The following is a 26,677-nucleotide window of genomic DNA, read 5'->3' as shown; positions in this document are numbered from 1 at the left end:
CAATGATATATAACTTTTACTTATAGTGAGTTGACAGATTTTAAAAAACATTTTTAGTCTTTTTAACACTTAAAATTTTTTATCTTTCAATTATAAAAAAAAAACTAGAAACACTTCTTAAAATTACTATAAAAAACACTCTTAAAACCCGTTTGATAATGATTTTAAGAAGCGTTTTTAATTATTTAAGTGTTAAAAATACTATAAATGCTTTTTAGAATCACTTCCAAACCGACTCTTAGAGCCTGTTTGGCAGTGATTCTAGCGAAAGTGTTTTTATTTGAAGTGTTTTCTGCTATAGTGTTTATGTGAAAAACACTTTTATGATAATCAGAAAAAATGATTTTAAAGTGTTTTTGATAATATATTGTATAAATATAAAAACACTTTTAATATTAATAAATTACCAAAAAGGACATACAATTTTAATTAAAAAAAATGGTATGATAAACAAAAAAAACTTTTTATTAATGAAAAAACATCTAAATCACTAAAAAAATAACATTGAATAAAAGATAATTTTAAAATTAAAATAATATATGATTACCTATTAATTTCTAAAAAAAAAAAGACTTTTCTAATTAAAAATAATAATTTTTTTATCACTATACTAAAATTTTAAAAAATATTTACAAAAAACATCTAAATCAATAAATAAAAAAAAAGAACATTGAATAAAAGATAATTTTAAAAGTAAAACAATATAAGACCATCTATTAATTTCTAAAAAAAAAAAAAATTTTTCTAATTGATTTATCACTGGGAAGCATTTTTGGAATATTTCAAAAAAATTGAAGTGTTTTTTTTAAAAAAACACCTGTCAAGTGATTCTCTAAAAATCACTTCAAGTGTTTTTCCAGATTTTCAAAAGTATTTTTTAAAATTTGCCAAACACTTTATTTTCATCCCAAAAACACTTAAAAGTGTTTTTAAGGGTAGAAACACTTTTAAAAATCACTAATAATTTATTTCATTTTTTTTAGCTATATGGTATGTATACTAACAAGTATTTTAATTTTTTTAAAATTTTTAAACATATAAAGTTAATAAATTTTAATAATTGGTGAATTATCAAATACTTTCCTAATAAATACAAAACATCCAATAATTATTTTACTATTTTTTTGGTGAACAAGAAAAATGCTAAATTATGTAGGCAAATCTTCAAATTACACGTCGAAAATTTAAATTAAAAAAAGAAAAAAATAAATAAAACCCATCATTTTTCATTAATATCCAAAACTTTCTTCTTCCTCAAGAAAAAGAAAAAGAAGAACTAAATAAAAATTAAATACAAAGTCCCTGCTGGCATCCCCACTCTAGTCCCTTCTTCCCCGGATCAAAACCGTCCACGTCACAGTCGTCAGTGACCCAGAAAATAAAATTTATATGATTTTTTTAAAAAAACTTTAAAATATTTTCAACTCCCTAAATAATTTTTATAAATGTGTAGAAAAGAAACTATTTTTAAAAACAATTTTTTGAATTGATTTTAATTTTTTTGTTTTTGCTGACGTGTTAATTTAAGGCATCTTCGAAAATGTAAGCATAATTTTTATAATTTATAAATAAATATTAAAAACATAGAAAATATAATATATATATATATATATATAGATATATAAATGGGCTTCCTGAAATAGTCCCTCTCTGTTTCATTTTTCCTCCCTTAAACAAAAATCTGACACGTCACGCAAAAGGATGTTCAACGCCTTAGCATCGTCGTCCACCAGCACCAAGGCAACTCCTCTTCTCTCCTGCTTCTCCAGACCTTCAATTTCTCTCCCCAAAAAATTCTTTCTTTCTCCCTCTAAAAACCCTAAGCCCTCTTCCCTCTTAACTTCCATGAGTTGGCTGGGAAAGCTCGGGTTCGGCGCTCGCACTCCACCGGAGCCCTCCCTGGACCCCCACTCCTCCGCTATCGCCCAGGGACCCGACGACGACCTCCCAGCTCCGGGGCAGCAGTTCGCTCAGTTCGGCGCGGGTTGCTTCTGGGGCGTGGAGCTCGCCTTCCAGCGAGTTTCTGGCGTGACGAAGACGGAGGTGGGGTACACACAAGGCTTTGTGCATAATCCCACCTACAACGACGTCTGCTCCGGCACCACGAACCACTCCGAGGTGGTTAGGGTTCAGTATGATCCCAAGGAGTGCGGGTATGGTGCTTTGCTTGACGTGTTTTGGGCCAGGCATGACCCTACTACCCTGAATCGGCAGGTGAGTTTGTTGTGGTAGTTGAATTTTGCTTGTTTTGGTAGATTTTATGGGTTTCTGTTCCCTTTGGTTCCTAAGAGAAGATGAGAAAAGAAAATAGAAACAATTAGATGATTTTCTGGGTGTTTATTTTAAAGGCTTTTCCCAGCCTGGTGTTCTGGTGTCTTTTTTATCTTATTATATTATTATTATTAATTTATATTGTGTTTGGTTACTGAGACAAGCCAAGAAAAAAGAAAAGGACACAATCTTACCTGTTGATGAATCTTTGTTTACCTGATAGTTTGTGTTTTTTATAGTTACTTTTCGAGAAGGGGGTGTGGTCTTGGTTTGCTTGATGTTTTTTTGGGCTAGGTATCACTCGATTGCGTTGAATCCGAGGCGAGTTTCTTTTGGAATTTGGCATTTTTTGTCGTTGGTTTTATCTTGTAGTAGAATTTTGCTGGTTTTGGTTGATTGTTGGTTTGTGTTCTGTAGTTCGGTTTGATTGATGTGAAAAGATAAGGAAAACGAACTGGGGATAATTAGTTTATTTTTTAAAGATTTTTTATTTATTTTCTCATCCATTATTGTTTAGTTTTGTTTATTTATTTATTTTAAGCTTATGTCGAGAAAAAAAAGGAAAAGAAAAGGAGGGAATTACTTGATTTTCTAGGTTTTTTTTTCTTGACTAAGAAGTCTAATTTTCTGCCTTATTTAGTTTATGTTCTGTTTGGTTGCAGAGAAAAGCTAGGGGGAAAAACAGATGATCGTTTTTCTGGTAGATGAGTTTGTTGATGTTTTCTGGTCTAGACATGGCCTGGCTAAGCTTAACCATCAGTTAGGTTTGTTTTTGGTTTTGTTTTAGCTGCCCTCGGTTGTATTTGTGGGTGATTTTTTCTTGTTTTGGTTAATTTTCTGGTTCCTTTTTATTGGTTTGCAGTCTGTTTGGGTGCTGAGAAAAGATAAGGGAAAGAAAAGGGTTTCCCCCACCTTGATTTTCTAGTCTAGTTTTCTGGTTTGTTTGCTGAGAAAAGCCAAGGCAAAGACAGACAGATATTTTCAGTGTTGATGAATCTGTGTTTGGTTAATTATTTGTGTCTTTATTTACTTGAGGTTTGAGAATTTTCTAGATAACTTTTGGGCAAAGTATGAAATACCATGTTTGGCCAACTTGGGTAGTCTATTCTTTTTTGGTACTCTTCTCTTATTCTATGTTTAAGTTGCTGAAAAAAGCTGAGGAAAGAAAGAAGACAATTAATCTATTTTGTGGTTTTTTTATTTCTGTTTTATGTTTTTAAAGCTTATAATCTGTTTGGTTGCTGATAAAAACTAAGAGGGAAGGAGATAATTTTTCACTAAAGATGGATCTGCAGTTGGCCAATGTTTGTGTTTTTATTTACTTGTGGTGTCCTGAGTACAGCTCCCAACACCCTCCACCCCTTTTATTTTATTTTATTTTTCCTTTTTGTTTGTTTCTGGCTTCTGTTCTGTTGCTAAGAAAATTTAAGGAGAAGAAGAGGAAAAGAGAAGGAAAAAAATTGTACTGTAGATGAATCTGTGTCTTGTTGATAATTTATGCCCTTATTTACTTAAGGTTTGTTCTGAGTAAGTTAACTTGATTTTTGGTCAGCTTCGATTGCCTAATCTTCCATCTTTTCATGTTTAAAGTCCACTAATTAGCTTAGCCGAGCTGATTTTCTTCAGATTTTTTTTTTCTTTCAAACAAAGCTGCAGAAATATAAATAGATTTTTATTTGTTACCTAGAAAGTTTTGGTGATAAAAACTCACCCATTTTTTATAACATGGCTTGTTTCTAAACTCAACAAATTTGGCTTGATCTTAATATGAGAACTTCATTCCATGTTTATTTTAATATATGATTCTTGGAAAACTTTTGCTCAAGTCAAGAAAATAAGGGTCTGTTTGATAATTGTTTTTTATAACAGTTTTCTATTCTCCAGAACAAAAAAACAAGAAAACACGTTCGACAACTAAAACTTGTTTTTTGTTTTCTATTCTTAAGAACGGAAAATAAGGTGTTTTCAAATAATATAATTTAATTGTTTTCAAATGACTGTTTTAAAAAATAATTATACAAATGATTAAAAATAAAACACTAGACATAAAATTTATTTTTAAAACATATTTAAAAATATTAAAAATAGGTTAAAAATATTTAGGTTTCCAAATAGATTTTTGTTTTACAAAACATTAGACAACAATTTTTAAAAACAGTTTTTCATAACTGTTCTTATTTCATAACTATTTTCGAAAACAGTTACCAAAAATACACTAAACCATTCATTTGGAAGTTGGAAAAAGTAATGGCATAGAAAGAACAACTAATTATATCTAACATGTTTTCTCTCTAGGCTAGGAACTTTAGGAATGTCTGCTAGTTTCTTAGTCTTTATACCTTCCTTAACTGTGAAGGTAGAAACAGTGCCTCCCCATTTATTGCAGTGGTCTAAGAAGCCGAATCATTGCTGGTAGAGCGATAGTGGCCTAAAGGCCAACGTCACTGTTGTTTTCACTTTTTGTTTGAGAGAAGTGATCCTTTGCAAGGATATATTTGATCTCTACTCCCAAGGCAATAGAATAGGCATCCAAACCAAACCTGCCCATGACCCACTTCTAGTGGAGGTTATGCCTTCTCCAATGATAAAGAGGAAATAGAGGCTAAACCAGACTGGAAAGTCAGGACAGAAAAGTTTCGCTTTTATAGATGTGGATGAATTTTAACCTAGGCCCAAGAAATGCATTAGAAAAGGAGGGTAGGGCTGATCCCATTGGAAGCACACATATGCTTAAGATTAGATATAGCCAAATTCTTATATTGATGTGAATCTAGGATTGCAGAGGGTGATTTACCATGAAAACTCCAGCAGTGCTGATTTTTTAAGACAGACAGAGAGTATATTTTTTGATAGGTAATTGAAAAACATTGAATAAAGCATGCTAGAAAGGGCCATAACCTGAAAACAAGGGGTATAGATGTTTCAAGACTTAGTATAATTATTTCACTTTTACTTATTTTGCATTTTGGGGCAAATCTGCCTCATTAAATAATTTTAAACTACTAGTGTGCTTCTTTTTTTCTCTTTTTCCTTTTTTCTTTCTTCTTTGTGCTCAAGAACCGAGTGTACCATATATGCTGCTTCACTGGTACTGAAAACATTGAATGATAAATATGAATGCACTGCAAGGCTTAGGATAATTTTGTGATTGTATACACATTTTTCCTTCTTATGTATCATAGGCCAAAAATGTCTTTCTACTACTTCCTTTATACACATTTTGTTGATTGATTTGGACACTTTCTCATGTCAATGCCATGTTGTTGCCCCAAGTATTTTGTACAAAGTGTGGCTAAATTGTTTTAATACGGGTAATTATTGTTAATATAACTGTAGGCCCTTAAATCTGTCATTTAATTTAGGCCCATTTATTTAGAGCCTTGAAGCCCAAGTAGGAAGATGGTCTAAGCCTGATATTCACTCAGTTTAAAGACTATAGGCTCATTTACTTTGAGGGGAAAAGAAAAAGAGAAGAGAATAAAATGGAAAATTTGAAGAGAGGAAGAATGGAGTGTAATGGTGAAGTGATAGTGTGATTTACTTCCCCATTCAACTTCCTTTTTTTTTAATCATAACTTCCTTCTTCCTCTCTTCAATTTTTATTTTCTCTTCTCTTCTCTTCTCTCTTTACACACACACACACACACACACACATATATATATATGTATATTTATATACATAGGATCCGTCCATCTTCCTACTTGGGCTTCAAGGCTCTAAATAAATGGATTTGAATTAAATGACAAATTTAGGTGTCTATGATAAGGTATTTTAGTGGAAATTTATTTCCTTGAATTTGATTCTATTGTGAAGTGTATCTACTCAGATATAAGAAATTTCAAGTTCACTCGTTGAATGCCCTTCTCTTCAAATTATATATATCAAATAAAAATATGGTGTGCTTTATGATTTAAATGTTAGAAAATCAAGTAAATAAGATTTCACAATTTTAGTTTAATGAACCAAAATATATCTACAAAACTGACCTTGTGCCATTGTGATAAAGATCACCTTGCGTAGATTGTTTACAATATTGAGTCACTTTGGTAGCACTTCGTTACTTTCTATTGATATTGACGCCTTGTATCTTCCCTCTCCTTACTCTCTCTTACTTAATGTTTGTACAAATGATGGGAAACCTCACAAACTTAGGATGAGTGAAGAGAGGGGCCAAGAGCCCTTTTATACATGTTAAGTGACCTTCCATCAAGAGTTTCAAATGGATACTTCCTTCTAGATATATGAATCCACCTTTTTCAAGCCCATGTAGTATTCATGGTATATGCGAACCTAATGTACATACACAACTTTGGTCAAGATACCTTGTATTTTCCATATACCTTATACATTTAATCTTCCCACATACATTAGATGTATGGTATGGGAAATGTAAATTCAATAGGTTCATGACTTTGGTCATGAACCCTTAGGATATGGGGATTAACTTCATGTGGTCATGAAGCCACAATAATTCTAACATTAAAATGTTGTACAATACTCTATATGCTTGTTGACAGTTGGTTTTATTTATTTTATTTACCTTCACACTTATTCTTGAGAGGTAAATAGGATACGCATTCTAATTCTTTGTCACTCAGTAAAATAGGTGGCCTTAATTGCTAGGCACTCTTTTCAAGATTATTCCCGATGCTCATTCTGTTCACAAGGGGGCCTTAAGAAAGATCTCTTGATTCTGAGGTGGTTTTTTGAGGGTAGGAAGCCAGACTATGGACAGTTATCATCGCTAATGAGTGTTTAGCAGATTTGAGCTAAAAGGGTTAGGGATCACAGATTTTGAGAAGAGCTTATGATTACATGAATCAAGAACTCTTGGATTTGTGGTTCAAGTGAAACAGCAATATACTGGTTAGATTGAGAAAGTAGATGTCGGGCAATTCTTCTTCTTTTACTTTCTTGATTCTGTTGGATAGAGTGGCATTGCCTGTTTCAGAATGTGTTGAGGCAGTTGTTATAATGGTGCTCTTGTGGCTGATGTTCATGGTGGGTTTCTTCTCAAGGCACAGTACATCTGATAAAAAGGTTCTTGTGTTGGCAGAAATAAGATGCTGATTCGGATATCTCAGTTTTTCCTTTCTTCAGTTTTGGATGATCTGTTAATAGGGATAAACAATTCAGCAGCAAATGCTTCCAGGAGAGTCTGAGAGGTTATTTAGAAGCAAGTGCATGTTGTGTGTAACTTCCACCCAGACAATTCAGGTTTTAATTTTTGAGTGGAGATAAAAATCAATGTGTTTTGAAAATATGTGAGGCAAGGTTTTCCATTTTCAAGTATTTTCAAAGTTGTTTTGTCTCTATTCTAGGCAAGTGATGTAGTGTGTTTTGGAACGGCTGGATTCCTCCCAACAGGCGGATTCTAATGAGGATATCTTTCGCACAAACTTTGACATCTGAGGTGTCTCCTAAGGTCGCATGTATATGGACCCCTGCTTTTAGGACTACCCTAAAATGCTCTGGATAAGAATAGTCTTCCAGCATTTTTGCAGCCAGAAGGCTCAGATTACTAATATTTTGTTCCTTTTTTTCTCATTACCTTTGTTTGCCTTTTCCACTCTGTTGCATTTACTGGCTGAGCTGATCCAGTATCTTCATTTCCTTGGAGGCTGGCTTTTCTGCTTCGGTTGTTATAGTGCTTTCGAAGAAAAATAGAATACTCTCTGAAGACTATTTTTGGGTATTAAAGCTTGTTTCAGTCTTTGCACTTGGGTGTACATTGCCTGCAAATAGTTTCTGCCTCCTTGAATTATGTGATGTCCAACTTACTGAAGAATACATGTCAATTGGGTATTAGACACAGAATTTGGTCTCGTCAAGGAGAAACTACTGTTGCCTTTTTAAGACCTACTAGATGTGGATGGTCTAAATCAGTGGGAGGATATAAGAGCAGCTCCTTACCTCTTCCTGATATCACTGTGCCTTTACACCTAAGTTGTTATATGGGATTCTAAAGTCTTCTTTTCCTCGAGAGACTTTCACTCCCTAATCAAAGATACATGAAAAGGGGAAAGTGAGGGAGTAAAATGGTAGTTTTGGTTTTGTAAAGAATATTATTAAAGAGGAGCTCTGTATTGCAATAGCTGAAGCAGGTGATCACCCTGCTTGTGCTGCATGCACATTTAAATCACAAAAGCGGGTGTGTCCCTGCTTCTGCTGAATCCTCATTTAAATTGCGAAATGGCTTTTGAGTTTTTGGATTGCTAAGTTCATTAAAGTGAGATGTCATCTGATGAATGCCATCTTGTGCTGTTGGCTAACCATTGTTTGTAGGATAACCACAAAAAATTATGAGCAGAACATGCTCTTATCAATATGATATTGAAAGCTTATTGAAACTAAAAACCAAGTAGCAAATGTGTCTTGAGAGTTAGTTGTTTCAGCATCAAGAGTAACCTAAAACTGTGAAGAAAATTGGTATGTGCTTGAGAGTCTGAATTTGGCTTGCTTATGTTATGTCTTCTCTCTAGTTGGCAATTGCAGCTTAGGTGAACTTTATTTGAATCGGTATTTCTTCAGTAATAAAAATGTGTAACACTAACATTAGATTATTCTGATGTTGATCATCCTTAGTAGATCCTATAACCTAACAGCTTAACAATGCTTGATGGGCAGGGGAACGATGTGGGAACACAGTATAGGTCGGGAATATACTTCTACACACCAGAGCAAGAGAAGGCAGCAAGAGAATCTTTGGAACAACATCAGAAACTAATGAACAGGAAGATTGTTACTGAAATTCTGCCTGCCAAGAAATTCTACCGAGCAGAGGAATACCACCAGCAGTACCTTGAAAAAGGGGGCCGATTTGGTTTCAAGCAATCTTCTGAGAAAGGCTGCAATGACCCAATCCGATGCTATGGCTAAGTCCTCTCCAGATTCTGAAAATCTTATACTATGGTTGTTAGGGGTTTGTGCTTTGGTACATGATATACAAAAATTTCATGTGCATTGTGGTTATATGGATTCCTACTAGTATATGTAGCTTCTGAACATGGGCCTGTTATTTATCGGCTGTCCACTCATTCTCTTCTATCTTTCTTATGGACCAGAACCAAAAGGAAAGGGAGAATTTGCAGTTGTATTCTGTATGCTGTTTGTTAAGGGTTAGAATTGGTCTCGGTTGGTAATATCTACAGGAGAGTTCAGTAATTATAGGGGACATTCTTTCTTGCAACCTTGTCAGTCCGTATTATGGTTTGGAAAATGATGCAGTGAGTCTGGTTTGGTATGGCCTGCGCGCTAAAATTTTGGGTTCTTGGGCAACTTGAACACAACAACGTGGCTGGGTCCATTGGTGAATTGGCCTTGCTAAATGTGTTTTCCAACTTGGAAAGCATTTATGAAGCGGGCCTCTGATTTCCTTAAAAAAAAAGATGCTTTCAAAATTAGAGTGTGAGTGCTTCTATTTGAGGTGTTTTTAATGAAAGGTCATGATTGATATATATATAGGAGTGAGTGGGAATGAGCATTTCATTCCTTTTTCTTCTACTCCCATATTTCGATAACTCAAAGTGATGTTAGAGAAACCCAAATGAAGATTATATTGGAAGATTTTTAGTGTTAGTGTTAGATGGTGGAAAAAAACTTGAAAGAAAGATATCGTGTTTTACTTTATTGGCTTTTTTCTGTGATTTTTTTTTCTTTTTTTCTTTTTTTTCTTTTTCTTTTTTTATATTTTTATTTTGCTTTTAAAAATAAGTGAAAACAACTTCTATTTATACTTTTAAAAAAAATCATTTTGTTTTTAAAAACTATTTCTAAAAAATAATAATCACACTAGTGGTATAATGCCCATTTGATCATGTTTTCTAATATTTGTTTTTAAAAACTATTTTTAAGTTAAAAGAACAAAAAATAGTCTTGTAGTATTTTATAAAATGAAAGGTGTTTGACATGTTGCTTTTAAAAACATTTAAAAAAAAAACTTAATTGGGTAGGTTGTTTTTAAAAATAATTTTTTAATTTTGATTTTATAAAAATATAGTAAATTCAATTTTTGATAATATTAATATTTTATAAAAATATTAATTAAAATGAATAATGATAATTATTAATAATATTTATTTAAAATGAATTTAAAAAAAATAAAGTTTAACTTTTTTTTAGTATGTAAATTAGTCAAATCTTTCAACACATTTAATACTCTATTACAAACAAAATATTCTAAATTCTCTAATTAATTTACAATTAATTAGACCAATTTTTGAATTCTAAATTATTTTTAAAAATTATTAAACTTATGTATACATTCAATATAAAGTCTCACATGATTTAAAGTTCATTTCCCTAATTAGAAAATTATAAAAATATAATTATGTGCAAAAAAAAAAAAACAATACAGTTATTGTAGTCCAATTTTTATTCATAATTTTGGTGAATTATTTGAGTCATTATTTGAGTTTGAAATTATTTTTAAAAATAATTAGACTTATTTATAAATCCAATGCCTTAAAGCCTGCTTAACTTGGAGTTTATTTGTTTAGTGAAAATTTTGAAAAAAATATAGTTCTAAGTAGAAGTGTAACAATGAAGTCATTTTAAACCAATTTTTGTCTATATATTTTTCGTATTAATTGGATCACTATTTGATTTTCAAGTTATTTTTAAAAATTACTAGATTCATTATTGAATCTATTTGTAGACCCCCATTTGGGGCTCGTTTTTCAGCAGCTCAATTTTGCCAAGTGTCACTATCCCGGGTGGCCACATGTCGCCTCCTGGTTGGTTGTTGTGGAATCAGTTTAGTGGAGTTGATAGACGAATGAGAAAGCGACACCTGTTGGAGAATATTCAGAAGAGCTTTTGGGTTGTTAAAGTGAAGTTTGGTTATTTTTTTAAAAGTGTGAGGGGGACCCCCCTCTCTTACCATGAATCCCGTCCAGATGGGACAGGAAGCTGAGGGCTTGATGCCGGCTGCAGCAGGCGTGCAGCGACAGAGATAGTGGTTGGGCAAGCCATGCTTGCTGACCGGTGAATAGGAGGGCAGAAGAGTGGCTTGCAAAGGAGACACCAGGAAAGAAAAGAGAAAAATGAGGAGGAACGGTTGAGGAGAGGAGACGGAAGGAGTAAGAAGGAAAGCATTTTTTGGAGAGGTAGGAGAAGAATCAGTCAGGTTTGATTATCTCTTACTTTATCTTATCTTATTTTTGAGGATCACCTTACGTTTCTTGTTGATATTTAGATGATTGCTTTGATTACCTAAGGAGGCAAACCTGTTTCTGACTTTTGTTTATTTGATCTTTGTTTTCTCCCGTATGAGCTGCATGTTGGATATATTTTGTGTTTGTGTGTTAAGTTCATTGAGATCCTCCCACCAATCTCTTTTGAAAGCTCTTTTGGTCTTCGTGATGTAGAGCTTAGTTTTAGTAGTATTATCTCCCCTTTATACATTGCTCTGTTCTTTTTTTTTTTTTTTTTTTTGTTCTTTTTCTTTTTCTTCGCCTTTCCATTCTATTCTTGACATTTTCTGGAGAGGAGATTCGTTAGCTTGAGGGTGAAGCAAAGTAGCAAACTGCCTGGGTATATTTTGCAGAGTGAGCAGGGAAAGAGCTTGTTAGTTCGATCTAGTTTAACTTGTCCAAGCAAAGGCTTCATGCTCTCATGATGAATAACACAGTTACCACATGCCTACGTCTTCTTCACTGTTCGCGTCAGCCATACCCATTTCCTCACTCAAGCTTGCAGGAATCAAGCATCCTCCACCACACCCAGTTTCCTCTCATTGATTCTCCATCCCACTCCCTCACTTACATGGAGTCTCGCGGGTGTATGTTATCCTTCACTCCTTCACATACCCATTAAAACCACTCACCCAAGCCTCCATATCCATACAACGCACCAAACCCGTTCCTCTCTCTAAACTTTCACCTACCTGTGGGATCCTCCTTAAAAAAATGCCACATGGCTCTCTCTCCCTCGCACACGTAGACGGTCCCCCTTGCGACGCGCGGCATACCTCATTCCACCCGGGGAAGAATTATGTTCGACCGACATTCCACCTTCTCCAGATGTCTCACATCCGGAATTCTGTCCGGCCAACATTCCACCTTCTCCAGATATCTCACATCCGGAATTCTGTTCGGCCGACATTCCACATTCTCCGGATGTCTCACATCCAGAATTCTGTCCAGCCGACATTCCACCTTCTCCAGATGTCTCACATTCGGAATTCTGTCCGGCCGACATTCCACGTTCTCCGGATATCTCACATCCGGAATTTTGTCCGGCCGACATTCTACCTTCTCCGGATGTCTCACATCCGGAATTCTATCTGGCCAACGTTCCACCTTCTTCGGATATTTCACAGTCGGCGCCTGACGTCGAATGGGGGAGAAGGGCGATTCAACTTCCCCGGTTAGACATGTCCGGATCCTCTGATAGCGCTTACCCGGAGAGCATCCGCAGCCGACAGTTCAGATTCTCCGGACAGCTTGGCTCGTCAGACACTCGCGATTCGTCGGATCCATTTCCGCCCACAATCAAAAAGCAAACTCTGATAATACTGACAACCAAGTCTCCTGAACTGCCACTCTCTCTATGTTTCATCCTTATTTGTTTTTCTTATGAATAATCTCTCATACTCCTATTTCTTATATCTTTTTCAAATTCAAGCTTTTAAATAGTTTTCCAATCTCTAAACCCCTTTCAATAATTTCAATTTTTTTAAATTCTCATCCTTAGGGTTTCAGGTCCTAAAAATCACATTTTTAATAAAAATTGGTTGCCACTTTCTTTCTGGCAAGCCATTTTCACACCTCCTCTGTTTTAAAAAATGTTTTGAAATAAGCAAAGAATCAAATTTTGTAATTCTGAATAATGGAATTTACGGATTTGGTCCATGCAAAAATAATCGGGCTTTGGTGGGGGGCCCCACATACCTGATCTTATGATCGATTGATTGATCTGATTGATTGACTTGGTTATCATACATGATTTATTTATCCTACTCTCTGACATGCATGCTATTATTCCTTAATTGTGCACTAACCCTCTCTCTTGATAGTGCATGGTGGCTTATTGCCGAGGTACGTACCCACTTTCCGTCTGATAATTGTCTATGCATATTCAAACTGTCATACGCGCATGATCACTTTGGGTATTCATTGATTTACTCATCAATTGCCATGATTGCTTCACTTTATTACTAGAGACCCGACTTTAGGGGCTTAGAGGGGTGCTACGGTTTTCACCGTACCTTTCCGATAAGTAACCTGACCCCCGAACCCGATCCGGTTTTTCACAGACCACCTTTTCCAAAACAAGGAGTCACACTTAGGGTTTTTCTTTCTTATTTTGTTTATCCTTTAAAAATAAAACAAAAATAAGTGGTGACTCCAAGTCATTTTTCATAATCAATAATAAATCATTTTTCGAAATGAAAATCGAGCTCGCCATCGAGTGGGAAATGCATGAGCTCGAAATGCGGAGTCCATAAAATGGCGACTCCGTTGGGGATGCGTTTAGAGGGTCAAGCTTGAACTTAGGATGAAGCAAATGAGGCGTTTGATGAGTCTATCAGTGGGTACTCACTTCTTGATTGCACATTGAGGGTTCCCAAGTTTTCACTTGGGACATTGACATGTTGATCATGTTGGTTGATTATTTTGGTTGGGGATTCTGATATAGCCAGTTTCTTCATGCTTCATTGATATATTTGTTTGAGATATTTGACATGCTGATTATGATGATTGATTCATCTTGATAGAGGATTCTGAGATAGGTATTTTCTTTGTGCTTCATTGCCATATTCGTTTGAGATATTGACATGCTGACTGTATTGATTGTCTATCTTATTTTGCTTAGCATAGTGATTCTGATATTTGCCATGATTGTTTTGATCGTCTGGCACGTATGGATTCATTGTTATACATTGTTTGATTCGACATGTCGATTGTCTGGATTATATATTCTCTTGATCGTCTTTGAGCATGATATTTGTATCACTTTTTCATCTGATTGTCATAGCTTGTATGCGTACATGAGTGATATATCCTGTACTCTGCCTGACTGCATGTTGCATGACTGCCCTTCTTCTGCATGATTGCATGTCGCTTGTCCATGTGGGCTGCACTTCTATCCCCTTATCTCCAAATCTCTTGGTCTCGGTCATTTCCTTCATTTCGGTTCTCACTTTTGCAAGTGTGAGGCCTTCTGTGTGCTTGTTCTCTGACCGAGCCAGATGTTAGGAGTAGGGTCTAGCGACGAGCTATGCCGATGTCTGGGAGCATTCTGGAGGAGACCGACATATCGATGCTGATTGGAGTCCGATCATTGAAGACCTGTATAGCCCTGAGCTAGGTTTCATGGATATTTGTGTGGCTAGTGTGTTTTCTTTTTTTTGTTTTAGCTCCCTAGGGTTTTCGGATGCACCCACACCATCACTGTGCACTCTAGTTGACTGTTGAGCGTTGAGAGTTTGAGAGGTTTCACCATAGGAACCCCCCTGGGATGTCGAGGTAGTGCATGTGTGGATGTGATGACCACCTTGCATGGAAGCGCCCCGTCTCTTCGGAGGCGTGCAGAGGGTTGCGTACCGTCGGAGGGTATGATCGCTTCTGCTAAGGATCTTTAAAGTCCACCCATATCCATTTAGAGTCACCATGACCTTGTAGGTTGAGCCGTAAATCATTCGATTAGGACTCCTTCCCTACACGTGGGTGCATCTGAGGGCCTTCAAAGCCTCTGTAGTTACAGTTAGGATTTGACACTCCCTCTTTTAGTCTCCAGTTGAGAGTGCTTGGAGATCGGTATGAGTTTGAGTATCGGTTGGATCACCTTTCGTCTTGTTGCCTTAGTTTGTGTTTTTCACTTGATGAGTTTAGCATGTTTTCTCCCTAGGGTTTTTGTTCTCATTTCTTGGCTCGACACACCCCTTTCACTTTGTTGTCACCCACTCGATACTTTGGGATATGTTCATTGATCATCTTTTTACACTACACACCTATCACAGGCTCAGTACCCCATTCTTTGTTTGATCCTTAGTTCGATTTTCGACTCGATGCTCGTATTTTCATTACAGAAAGGTGAAAGGCATATTTTCATATTCACACATTTTTCGAGAGATTCGCCTGGATTACCTTATCATTCTTTTTTCTCTTATAGAGCTCGAGTTGAAGGTTGAATCAAGGATATTTTGGTCTAGATTGAGTATCGATCTCGTGATAGTGTTGCTCTTCACACCCCATTTATTTTCTTCACACCTCGATCATTTTCTGGATCATCGATAGAAATTCTTTAGTCATATTTGTAGTTGTCTCACACTAGACACTCATGTGACTCTAGAGTTTCTATCGTACATCCAGATTTCTGATTGTCACCATAGGATTATGTATCGTACCCTGTCATGTGTTGGGTTGTATTGTATCATGCATTGGTCGTTGTTCGTTGCATCTCGTGTCTTGCATGAGTCGTGTTTGAGTCATTTTGCTCGGGTTCTTTTGTAGGGGTCTGTTTGTAGTCCCAGTCTTGGTTCAGTGCCCTGGGTTGAGTGGGAGATTGATTCGTATTGCTGAGCTGCTATAGACGGATTCATAGTCAGTTTCGATTGGTTAGCTTATCGCTTCTGTGGTTTCGATTCAGGAGGCATTGACCTATTTGAGTTAGAGGATGGATACTTAGCAGAGTAGGCATGTAGTGCTCGAGGACACGCCATTTGATTCAGTGCCACCACCTATTCTACCTGTTCAGATGCCGGCTACACAGACTTTGCATACTATTTCACATGATCAGGCTGTTGTCATTCCACCCATTGTCACACCAGTTACCATTATTGAGGATCGTTCTCGTATGGACAGACTCGAGCGGAGGATTAAACAGATGAGAGATCCTGATGAGATGATTTCATGGGATGACCCTGACGATGTGCTAGTGGCCACTTTGCCGATCGGTTTCAGGATGCCTGATATAGAGAGATATACGGGTGTTGGATGTCCTCGTATTCATCTCAGACTTTATAGCACAGTTATGAGGGCTCTTGGTCTAGATGAGGCACAATTGCTCACTTTGTTTCCATTGTCATTGAGTGGTATGACACAGAGATGGTACGTTTCATTAGGGTCATCTCGTCGGAGAACTTGGGAGGACTTAGCACAGGAGTTTCTGAGAAGGTATTCGTTCAGTGGTGATACGAGCGTTACACGTGGAGAGCTTGAGTTTCTTAGACAGGGATCAGATGAGCCTGTTTCTTCTTTTATCTTCCGTTGGAGGGAGGAGGTCGCAGAGATGATTGAGCAACCTACCGAGAGAGATCAGATGAGCATGTTTTTGAGGAGTTTGCATCCTAGGTTTGCTCGACATCTGATAAGAGTCCCATTCCAGGATTTCAGATCATTGGTTCAGGCTTTGTTTGATGTAGATGATGGCATATCTAGGGGATTATGGTCAGATATTATTCCTTCCCCAGATACTGAAGGGAAGGGAATTGGTGGATTGTCTAAGAGCTATGGAGGCGTATGTTCCGCAGACTTTCAGCATCGACGGCCTAGTTATCATCCCTACGCGAGATCATTGCAGATACCTAGGAGTGATTTCCCACCCTTACAGCATCATCATCCTCATTCAATTCAGCACTATCCTTCTATGCATTCTCATACTATCACGGTGCGACCTTCATTTCGTTTTCAGCGTCCACAGACTAGTATCCCACGGTAGGAGCAGTCTCGTCCCCATCAGCGACATCATAAGACTTATTCTGATTTGGGGATGCCTTTGGATAGAGCTTTTGAGCGACTCAGATCTACTGGTTTTTTAGTACCATTGGCCCCTAGGCCACCCCCGAGCACCTTACCTTCGCGTTTTCGTGCTCACGAGTTTTGTGCATTTCACCAGATGGCAGGCCACCGTACTGATTATTGTGCTTCTCTACGTCATACTATACAGGATCTTATTGACAGTGGTGCGGTTAGCTTTCCCGTATCGACCATAGATACTGGTCTTGGTCCGGATATGACTGCTGATTCCATTCCAGCCTATTCCACACATGCAGTTCCTCCTCCCTCAGGCTTATACCATCATGTTTGAGACACCTAGTGCACTGATATTCACCAGACACTTTGATATGGCAGACCTTGTTAGTGTATTTTGGGACTACTTTGTTAGTTGGTCGTTTGAGTTTTTGTTCTCTTTTACTTTTTATTTGAGTCTTGTTTTATAGTTAGTGATTCATGTTCGTACCCTGTGTTTTGAGAGTAGACATTATTGTCTTATTATTTTGCATGATGTACTCTCATTTCACTTAGTGATATTGTTGCTTTCTTGGGTATGTGTTTCCATCTTCTTTTTATTATTATCATTGTTTCGTATCATGCATTTTATGTGTTGTTATTTTGAATAGCATCGTGTGTTGTTTTGTTTTGTCTCTTGCATGTGTTTGCCTTAGAGTCTTGGACAGTTTTAGTGTCGTGACTGGTCCCTGAGCAGAGATTGATGGTATGATGGTTATGATACAGAGCACATTGAGATTAGACTCCTTCAGTTGAGGTTCACCATGTTGGACGAGATCGCACCCATTACTCTTACTACTCTTTATGAGATGATGGTGGATTTGACACGGAGGGTTGAGAGGATTGAGCTTATTTTGTTGGAGTACCCATCGTCATCGAGAGGAGCTCCAGGAATAGCGATGCCTTCATTGCTAGACTTGACTTCACCGGCATCTGTTACTTTGGGTGCCTCGCATCCACGACCTCGCCCACACTCAGTGTTCCAGCAGCATTCCTTATCCATTTCATTGGCTACGTCGACACGACCTCCATCCTGGGTTCGCGGTCCTCTAGTTATCACAGTTTCTCATGAGCGACTTCACCCTCGTCGATTTTGTCGGAGACACTTTTCAGATTTGAGCACACCCCTGAGTAGAGTTTTTGAGACGTTCCAGGCCATGGGATTTTTGGCTCCTAGGGCACTTCCGGATCCTGTGCCTTCACAGTTTCGACTTGATTTATATTGTACGTACCGTCAGTCAGCAGGACATCACACTGATCGTTGCACTGCTCTACGACATGCTATACAGGACATTGTTGATTCTGGGACGTTTGGACATCCTCAGTCCGATATGTTTCCTATTCCTACCTCAGCTCAGGCCATGCATGCAGACTCTCCTTCACCAGCAGTCCCTGATCTTATTGATTTGGGCGATTGACTCATGATTGGCTTTCCTTGGTACAGTGGTGCTTAGATTTTGTTCCTTTTATGGCCAGAGATGTGATGACAGGACCAGTCGTTGTTTTTGTTTTTGTTTGTTTAGTCTTGTTTTGCTTTTGACTTTTAGGGACTATAACTCGATTCTTGAGTATTGTCTTTGTTATCCTTCTTTTGCATGATGTACTCATCGGTTATCCCATTGGATGCATTTTCTTTATGGACATATACTTGTGTTTTGTGATATGATGTGTTGTTCTTTTTACTTGAGGCATCTCTTCACTTGCACGTTGTGGTATTGAGGCTTGACCTATCATGAAGGATGTTGAGCCTATTAGCCTAGGATTAGAGATTTGACCTAGGGAGTTCGAGACTGTGACACATCTTCTTATGATCAGAGCAGTACCTTGCTCACTTCCCACACCTTGACTTTGTTTTGACCTACATCCATCCATTGTGAGCTTTGCACGGCATCACCATTGAGACCATTACATGGCCTTTCCATCCTCGACTTTTCTAGCTTTGCACATCCCCTCTCTGATTCGACCAGGTAGAGTGTGAGGAGTTTGAGCCCATGGTTGTTCTTTCATGGCGAGGGATAGCTTATGATCTTTGGGTGGCTTACGATATGAGGATTAGTCGATTGCTTGATGAGACTATCACTTATTTTGCCGTGAGTTTAGAGATTGATCTTGTATGATGAGAGCTGGCTTGTGATGGGCGGTCATGCCTGATGAGATCACCGTTTACTTTGCTTTGAGAGGATCGTCTTTGAGATTATCATAAAGCATTTGGTGTACGGTTGATGCATGATTCTAAAGGGTTGACGTGGTTATATCAGATGGACATCGATCTCTAGTATTGATCATTTGAGGGCTTGATAGCATGATGTCTGAGACCGTGGTCGCAGGATGGGTGGCCTTCATTTCGGTTAGCTCATACCTTATTACCTTTATTGACATCATAGTCAGTTGTTAGCCCATTGAGCCTCGCATGCGCATTATAGCCTTTCTTTCTTATCGCCTTGCTCACATTTTCACATCGGGATAGGGGCTTTTTAATGTATGCATGCATTGTTTGGGAGTTTCATGAGCCTTGGACCTAGGGGCACGTTTTTCTCATTATCTTTTCCTATCACTGCACCTCTGCATTTTCATCTCATCTCGTTGGTTGTGTTCCTCATCTCTTCTTCCTTATCCTATCTACTACTTGTTTGTTTCATATTTCTCTTCACCCTGAGTGGTGATCCTCCTCAGTTCATCACACGAAGGATAGTCACATCATTTCCGCCATCTATCTCGCGGACACTAGTTTAGAGATCCTTAGTATGAGAAGGTCATCTTGTCAGAGAGAGTTTGTTTGTTACCTTAGCACTTGGGAGTGTGTCCATTTGTTATTGATATCATCTTTCGGGTTCTTTTGTTCACGTTCAGGGTACGTGTATTTGTATATATGTAAAAAAAAAAAAAAAATTATTATTATTATTATTAGCACATGTGTGTATGTGCATAGTGTTCTCGATCATTGAGTATGTATATTGATGTCTGGGGGTCATTTTTATCGAGTATGTTCGTTATTGGGAGTTCGTATGTGAGCTCTCTGAGATCCCATGATTATTTGTATTACTTTGTCATATCTATTTTGTGAGAGAGATGAGTGACCTTTTCCTAAGGACTCTGAGTCATTGTCCTTTCCATCATCACATTCATTATTGATGTGACTTCACTTCATGTTTGATCTGAGTCGATCACCACCTTTCTTCATATATTCATTGTTTCGCTGTCATTTTTATTGTAGCTTGTGTTTCACCTCATTCACTTTACGTCTTATTCTCTCCTTACAGCAACTCATCTCGGGTTCGATACTCACTTCGCGTCATCATTACACATATCGTTATCAGTTCGTTTTGCTTCATTTGTCTCTTTATCGACATCATATTCACGTTAGGCATCCTCAAGTCCATGGCTCATGAGATTCACTATACATGTTGCATTTCATATATGAGGGCATGGTTTTCTGATCATTGGGTATTTGGGCCTAGTTTCCCTTCATTTCTATCACCCTATCACCCTAGCCTACGTTACGTCCTGAGTCTTAAGACCGCCCTGAGGCCATGACATCACACGTTGTGTTTGATAGCTCTTATGTGAGCGATACTTGGGATTGATTCGGGAGCATTCTGTTTGTGATGGACTAGGAGTTATGGTATGACCCTACACTGGGGCATAGCCATCTCAGAGGGTTTTATTATCAGATGACCATTATGTCGAGGCATACTCTTCTCAGTCGATGACGAATTTTTGAGCCATGTCCATTCCTTGGAGGATATCAGATGTTTTTTTTTTTCACATAGGAGCATGAGACATGATTGGCGCATTTCATATGGTGTACTTTACACAGGGGCATACCCCCTTTCGGTTCATGATGGTTTTTAGGCATAGTTGTTCCTTGGAGGTGATTAGATTCATTTCACATTGGAGTACGAGATATGATTGTGTGATTTCTTTGCTGTGATCATAGGAGCATAGCCTTCTCATCATTGTTGACATATTTTTGATATGATTGGATCAGGACACGGACACTTATGAGAGCATACAGCGGAGTTTAGTCATTTCAGGGTTTACCCTATACTGGGGCATAACCCTTTCATTGGCGGTTGATCTTAGAGATACCAGTTCACATTGGAACATGCTCTTTCTTTAGAGGAGGTCAGATACTCTCTTCACATTACCACAATGACTTTGAGGAGCGGAAATTCATTTTGATCAGATGAGGTATGATTAGTTATACTCCTCTCATGGATGTTTGATTTGGAGATGCTTACACTGGGGCATAGCCCACTCATCGATGATGATTTTGTGAGTTGACAGTTTATACCAGACGCTTACTTTCCAGAGATTATCTTGTACTGAGAGCTTATCCATTTCGAGATGACGCATTCACACTGGGGCATAGCCACCTTGCTGATTTTGACATTGAGACTCCACCTCCTGTTTATGATTGCTGCTTTCGATGGATCATGGAGTCATTGACACCCTGGGCTCAGTCTTCTCAGCGTACCTAGTTTGATTTGGACATTCACTTATCTTTGTTACACACCCATCCATCCTACATTGGACACCGTTATACTTGCACCCATCTTATCAGAGCCTTACATCTTTTGAGCCCACATATTTCATCGTCTTACATGACCTTATCCCTTTCTCTTGTGATCAGAGGAGGATGCAGACTAGTCTTGAGCTTTCTGGTTGAGTTTTCACATGCCTTTGGACATTCGGTTCAACATCTTCCGTGATGGTAGGGTCTGTTAGATTGTTGATATATATGTGATGATGTACTCATATTGATAGTTGACATGTCGTGTCTTGATTTGCTCACATTTTAGACTTAGAGTCTTTGGTCAGCATTTGTTTGATCCATTATTTTGGATTTGCTTTGTCAGCACAGTTTTGGTGATGTTTGGTCTTGTTTTAGCATTTGTTCATTGAGGCTTTGTATTGTGTTTTTTTTCATTGCATCATCATTGAGCATATCCCAGAGTGTCTTGTTTGGTGACATTCTATGTCTTATGTTGGTTACTATCTTACACTAGGGCATACCCCTATCCTTCAGTTCATTAGATATTTTGCGGACTTTCTCACTGCTCATTCTATTTCTTGATCTTTATAGGTCGTCACACTGGGGCATACCCCTATCCTTGGGTTTATCAGGTCTTTTGCATACTTTCTCACTACTCGATCTATTTCTTGATCTTTATGGGTCTTCACACTGGGGCATACCCCCATCCTTGAGTCCACCAGATCTTTTGCGGATTTTCTCACTGCTCATTCTATTTCTTAATCTTTATGGGTCGTCACATTGGGGCATACCCCCATCCTTGGGTTTATCAGGTCTTTTGCATACTTTCTCATTGCTTGATCTATTTCTTGATCTTTGTGAGACATCATACAAGGGCATCCCCCTTTTTAACGCTATTCTACTGGGGCGTACCTTCTCTTTGGGTTTGCCACGTCTCGTGCCGATTTCATGGTTGTCAGACCCATTTTTCGATCTTTACGAGTTATCACCTAGAGTATCCCCCTATTATCATCAGCTTGTTTAGGGCATCCCCCTATTATCACCTAAGGCATCCCCCTACTGTCACCTTGCCTAGGGCATCCCCCTACCGTCAGTTTGTTTAAGGCATTCTCCTACTTTTAGTTTGTTTAGGGCATCCCCCTATTATCACCTAGGGCATCCCCCTATTTTCAGTTTGTTTAGGGCATCCCCCTACTGTCATTGTTTAGGGCATCCCCCTATTTTCAGTTTATTTAGGGCATCCCCCTTTGTTTCAGTTTCACCACCATAGATCAGACATCTATGGGCTTTGATCAGTTTTTCACCATCATAGATTTTCATCTATGAGCATTTATTTCAGTTATCACCACCATGGATTTTCATCATTGGGCTTTCGAGATTATTACCACCATAGATTAGCTATCTGTGGGCATTTCAGTTATTTCACCACCATGGATTTTCATCCTTGGGCATTTGAGAGTTTCACCACCATGGATTGGCATCTATAGGCATTTTTATTATATCACCACCGTAGGTTTTCACCTATAGGCCTTCTAGTTTAGTGTTAGAGTTAGTTTTTTTGGTTTGGGCTTCTAGAGCCATTATCCTTCTAGTTTAGTGTTTAGAGTTAGCTTTTTGGTTTGGCTTCCAGAGCTATTCTTTTCTCAGTTTAGCATTTAGAGTTAGCTTTTTGGTTTGGCTTCCAAAGCTATTATTTTCCCAATTTAGCATGTTAGAGTTAGTTTTTTTTTGTTTGGCTTCCAGGACCATTATTCTTCTAGTTTAGAGTTTAGAGTTATCTTTTTTGGTTTGGCTTCCAGAGCTATTATTTTCTCAGTTTGGTGTTTAGAGTCAGTCTCATCATTTAGAGTCACAGCTCCAAGCATTCATATTCACTGGCATTGCACGTCTCACCTTCATGGACTTGCACTTATTCTCATTCTCCTCACCTTGTTACCTTGTGCTTATCGTTTCAGCATTGCTCTTCTAGGCTTCTCCTCCCATTGCACATGACATAATCCTTTGAGTTCACGACACATATTTCAGTCATATTGTTGGGATCCCTGGACATAGCATTCCCATGTAATTCACATTGGACGGTCCCCTTTAGACGCATTCTTTCTCATACTCTAGGGTGGTTCGACCGTTACTCATCTTTGATATGGTTTTTCGAGTCACTTTTAGAGTCATCTTAGAGGGAGCCTAGGTCCTTAGTGTGGCTTCAGAGGCGCTTTGAGATATGTTTTTCTTTTAGGATTAGAGCCTTTGTGTTCGTCTACTAGCCTGAATGAGTTTGCATTTCACTAGTGTCCCTATGGGGGTCTTCTTGGTTTTTCGGTAGAGTTCACTTCATTCCACTCACTATTCACACTTTCTTTTCACTTCAGTGTTCATATTCCTTACACTCGTGAACTCTACCGAAGAGGGGCATATTTGTAGACCCCCATTTGGGGCTCGTTTTTCAGCAGCTCAATTTTGCCAAATGTCACTATCCCGGGTGGCCACATGACGCCTCCTGGTTGGTTGCTGTGGAATCAATTTAGTGGAGTTGATAGACGAATGAGAAAGCGACACCTGTTGGAGAATATTCAGAAGAGCTTTTAGGCTGTTAGAGTGGAGTTTGGTTATTTTTTTAAAAGTGTGAGGGGGACCCCCCTCTCTTACCATGAATCCCAGCCAAATGGGATAGGCAACCAGGAAGCTAAGGGCTTGATGCCGGCTGTAGCAGGCGTGCAACGACAGAGAGAGTGGTTGGGCAAGCCATGCTTGCTGACCGGTGAATAGGAGAGTAGAAGAGTGGCTTGCAAAGGAGACACCAGGAAAGAAAAGAGAAAAAGGAGGAGGAACGGCTGAGGAGAGGGGACGGAAGGAGTAAGGAGGAAAGCATTTTTTTGGAGAGGTAGGAGAAGAATCAGTCAGGTTTGATTATCTCTTACTTTATCTTATCTTATTTTTGAAGACCACCTTACGTTTCTTGCTGATATTCAGATGATTGCTTTGATTACCTAAGGAGGCAAACCTGTTTCTAACTTTTGTTTATTTGATCTTTGTTTTCTCCCGTATGAGCTGCATATTGGATATATTTTGTGTTTGTGTGTTAAGTTCATTGAGATCCTCCCACAGTCTCTTTTGAAAGCTCTTTTGGTCTTCGTGATGCAGAGCTTAGTTTTAGTGGTATTATCTCCCCTTTATACATTGCTCTGTTTTTTTTTTTTTGTTCTTTTTCTTTTTCTTTGCCTTTCCCCTCTATTCTTGGCATTTTCTGGAGAGGAGATTCGTTAGCTTGAGGGTGAAGCAAAGTAGCAAACTGCCTGGGTATATTTTGCAGAGTGAGCAGGGAAAGAGCTTGTTAGTTCGATCCAGTTTAACTTGTCCAAGCAAAGGCTTCATGCTCTCATGATGAATAACACAGTTACCACATGCCTACGCCTTCTTCACTATTCGCGTTAGCCATACCCATTTCCTCACTCAAGCTTGCAGGAATCAAGCATCCTCCACCACACCCAGTTTCCTCTCATTGATTCTCCATCCCACTCCCTCACTTACATGGAGTCTCTCGGGTGCATGCTATTCTTCACTCCTTCACATACCTATTAAAACCACTCACCCAAGCCTCCATATCCATACTACCCACCAAACCCGTTCCTCTCTCTAAACTTTCACCTACCTGTGGAATCCTCCCTAAAAAAATGCCACGTGGCTCTCTCTACCTCGCACACGCAGACAGTCCTCCCTGCGATGCGCGGCATAGCTCATTCCACCCAGGGAAGAATTCTGTCCGACTGACATTCCACCTTCTCCAGATGTCTCACATCCGGCATTCTGTTCGGCCGACATTCCACCTTCTTCGGATGTCTCACATCTGGAATTCTGTCCGGCCGACATTCCACCTTCTCCGGATGTCTCACATCCGGAATTCAGCCCGGCCGACGTTCCACCTTCTCCGGATATCTCACATCTAGAATTCTGTCTGGCCGACGTTCCACCTTCTCCGGATGTCTCACATCCGGAATTCTATCCGGCCGACATTCCACCTTCTTCGGATATTTCACAACCGGCGCCTGACTCCGGATGGGGGAGGAGGGCGATTCAACTTCCCCGGTCAGACATGTCCGGATCCTCTTATAGCGCTTACCCGGAGAGCATCCGCAGCCGACAGTTCAGATTCTCCGGACAGCTTGGCTCGTCAGACACTCGGGATTTGCTGGATCCATTTCAGCCCACAATCAAAAAGCAAACTCCGATAATACTGACGACCAATTCTCTTGAACTGTCACTCTCTCTATGTTTCATCCTTATTTGTTTTTCTTATGAATAATCTCTCATACTCCTATTTCTTATATCTTTTTCAAATTCAAGCTTTTAAATAGTTTTCCAATCTCTAAACCCCTTTCAATAATTTCAGTTTTTTTAAATTCTCATCCTTAGGGTTCCAGGTCCTAAAAATCACATTTTTAATAAAAATTGGTTGTCACTTTCTTTCTGGCAAGCCATTTTCACACCTCCTCTATTTTAAAAAATGTTTTGAAATAAGCAAAGGATCAAATTTTGTAATTTTGAATAATGGAATTTACGGATTTGGTCCATGCAAAAATAATCGGGCTTTGGTGGGGGGCCCCACATACCTGATCTTATGATCGATTGATTGATCTGATTGATTGACTTGGTTATCATACATGATTTATTTATCCTGCTCTCTGACATGCATGCTATTATTCCTTAATTGTGCGCTAACTCTCTCTCTTGATAGTGCATGGTGGCTTATTGCCGAGGTACGTACCCACTTTCCGTCTGATCATTGTCTGTGCATATTCAAACTTTCATACGCGCATGATCACTTTGGGTATTCATTGATTTACTCATCAATTGCCATGATTGCTTCACTTTATTACTAGAGACCAGACTTTAGGGGCTTAGAGGGGTGCTACGGTTTTCACCGTACCTTTCCGATAAGTAACTTGACCCCCGAACCCGATCCTGTTTTTCACAGACCACCTTTTCCAAAACAAGGAGTCACACTTAGGGTTTTTCTTTCTTATTTTGTTTATCCTTTAAAAATAAAACAAAAATAAGTGGCGACTCCAAGTCATTTTTCCTAATCAATAATAAATCATTTTTCTAAATGAAAATCGAGCTCGCCATTGAGTGGAAAACGCATGAGCTCGAAATACGGGGTCCACAAAGTGGCGACTCCAA

General features: G+C 38.5%; 1 protein-coding gene across 1 annotated transcript; it reads left to right on the top strand.

The window, feature by feature from the left end:
* Positions 1-1,590: 1,590 nt before the first annotated feature.
* LOC100258013 (peptide methionine sulfoxide reductase A1) lies at positions 1,591-9,461 on the top strand. Its single transcript, XM_002281289.5, has 2 exons — positions 1,591-2,214; positions 8,900-9,461. Exons 1-2 carry the CDS (start codon positions 1,702-1,704, stop codon positions 9,149-9,151), a joined length of 765 nt encoding a protein of 254 aa, XP_002281325.1. The 5' UTR covers positions 1,591-1,701; the 3' UTR covers positions 9,152-9,461.
* The last annotated feature ends 17,216 nt before the right edge of the window (positions 9,462-26,677 follow it).

The sequence above is a fragment of the Vitis vinifera genome, chromosome 16 (genome assembly GCF_030704535.1).
Source record: "Vitis vinifera cultivar Pinot Noir 40024 chromosome 16, ASM3070453v1".
NCBI lineage: Eukaryota > Viridiplantae > Streptophyta > Magnoliopsida > Vitales > Vitaceae > Vitis > Vitis vinifera.
The sequence above is the reverse complement of the archived record's forward strand: the minus strand, read 5'-3'. Positions and strand labels throughout refer to the sequence as shown.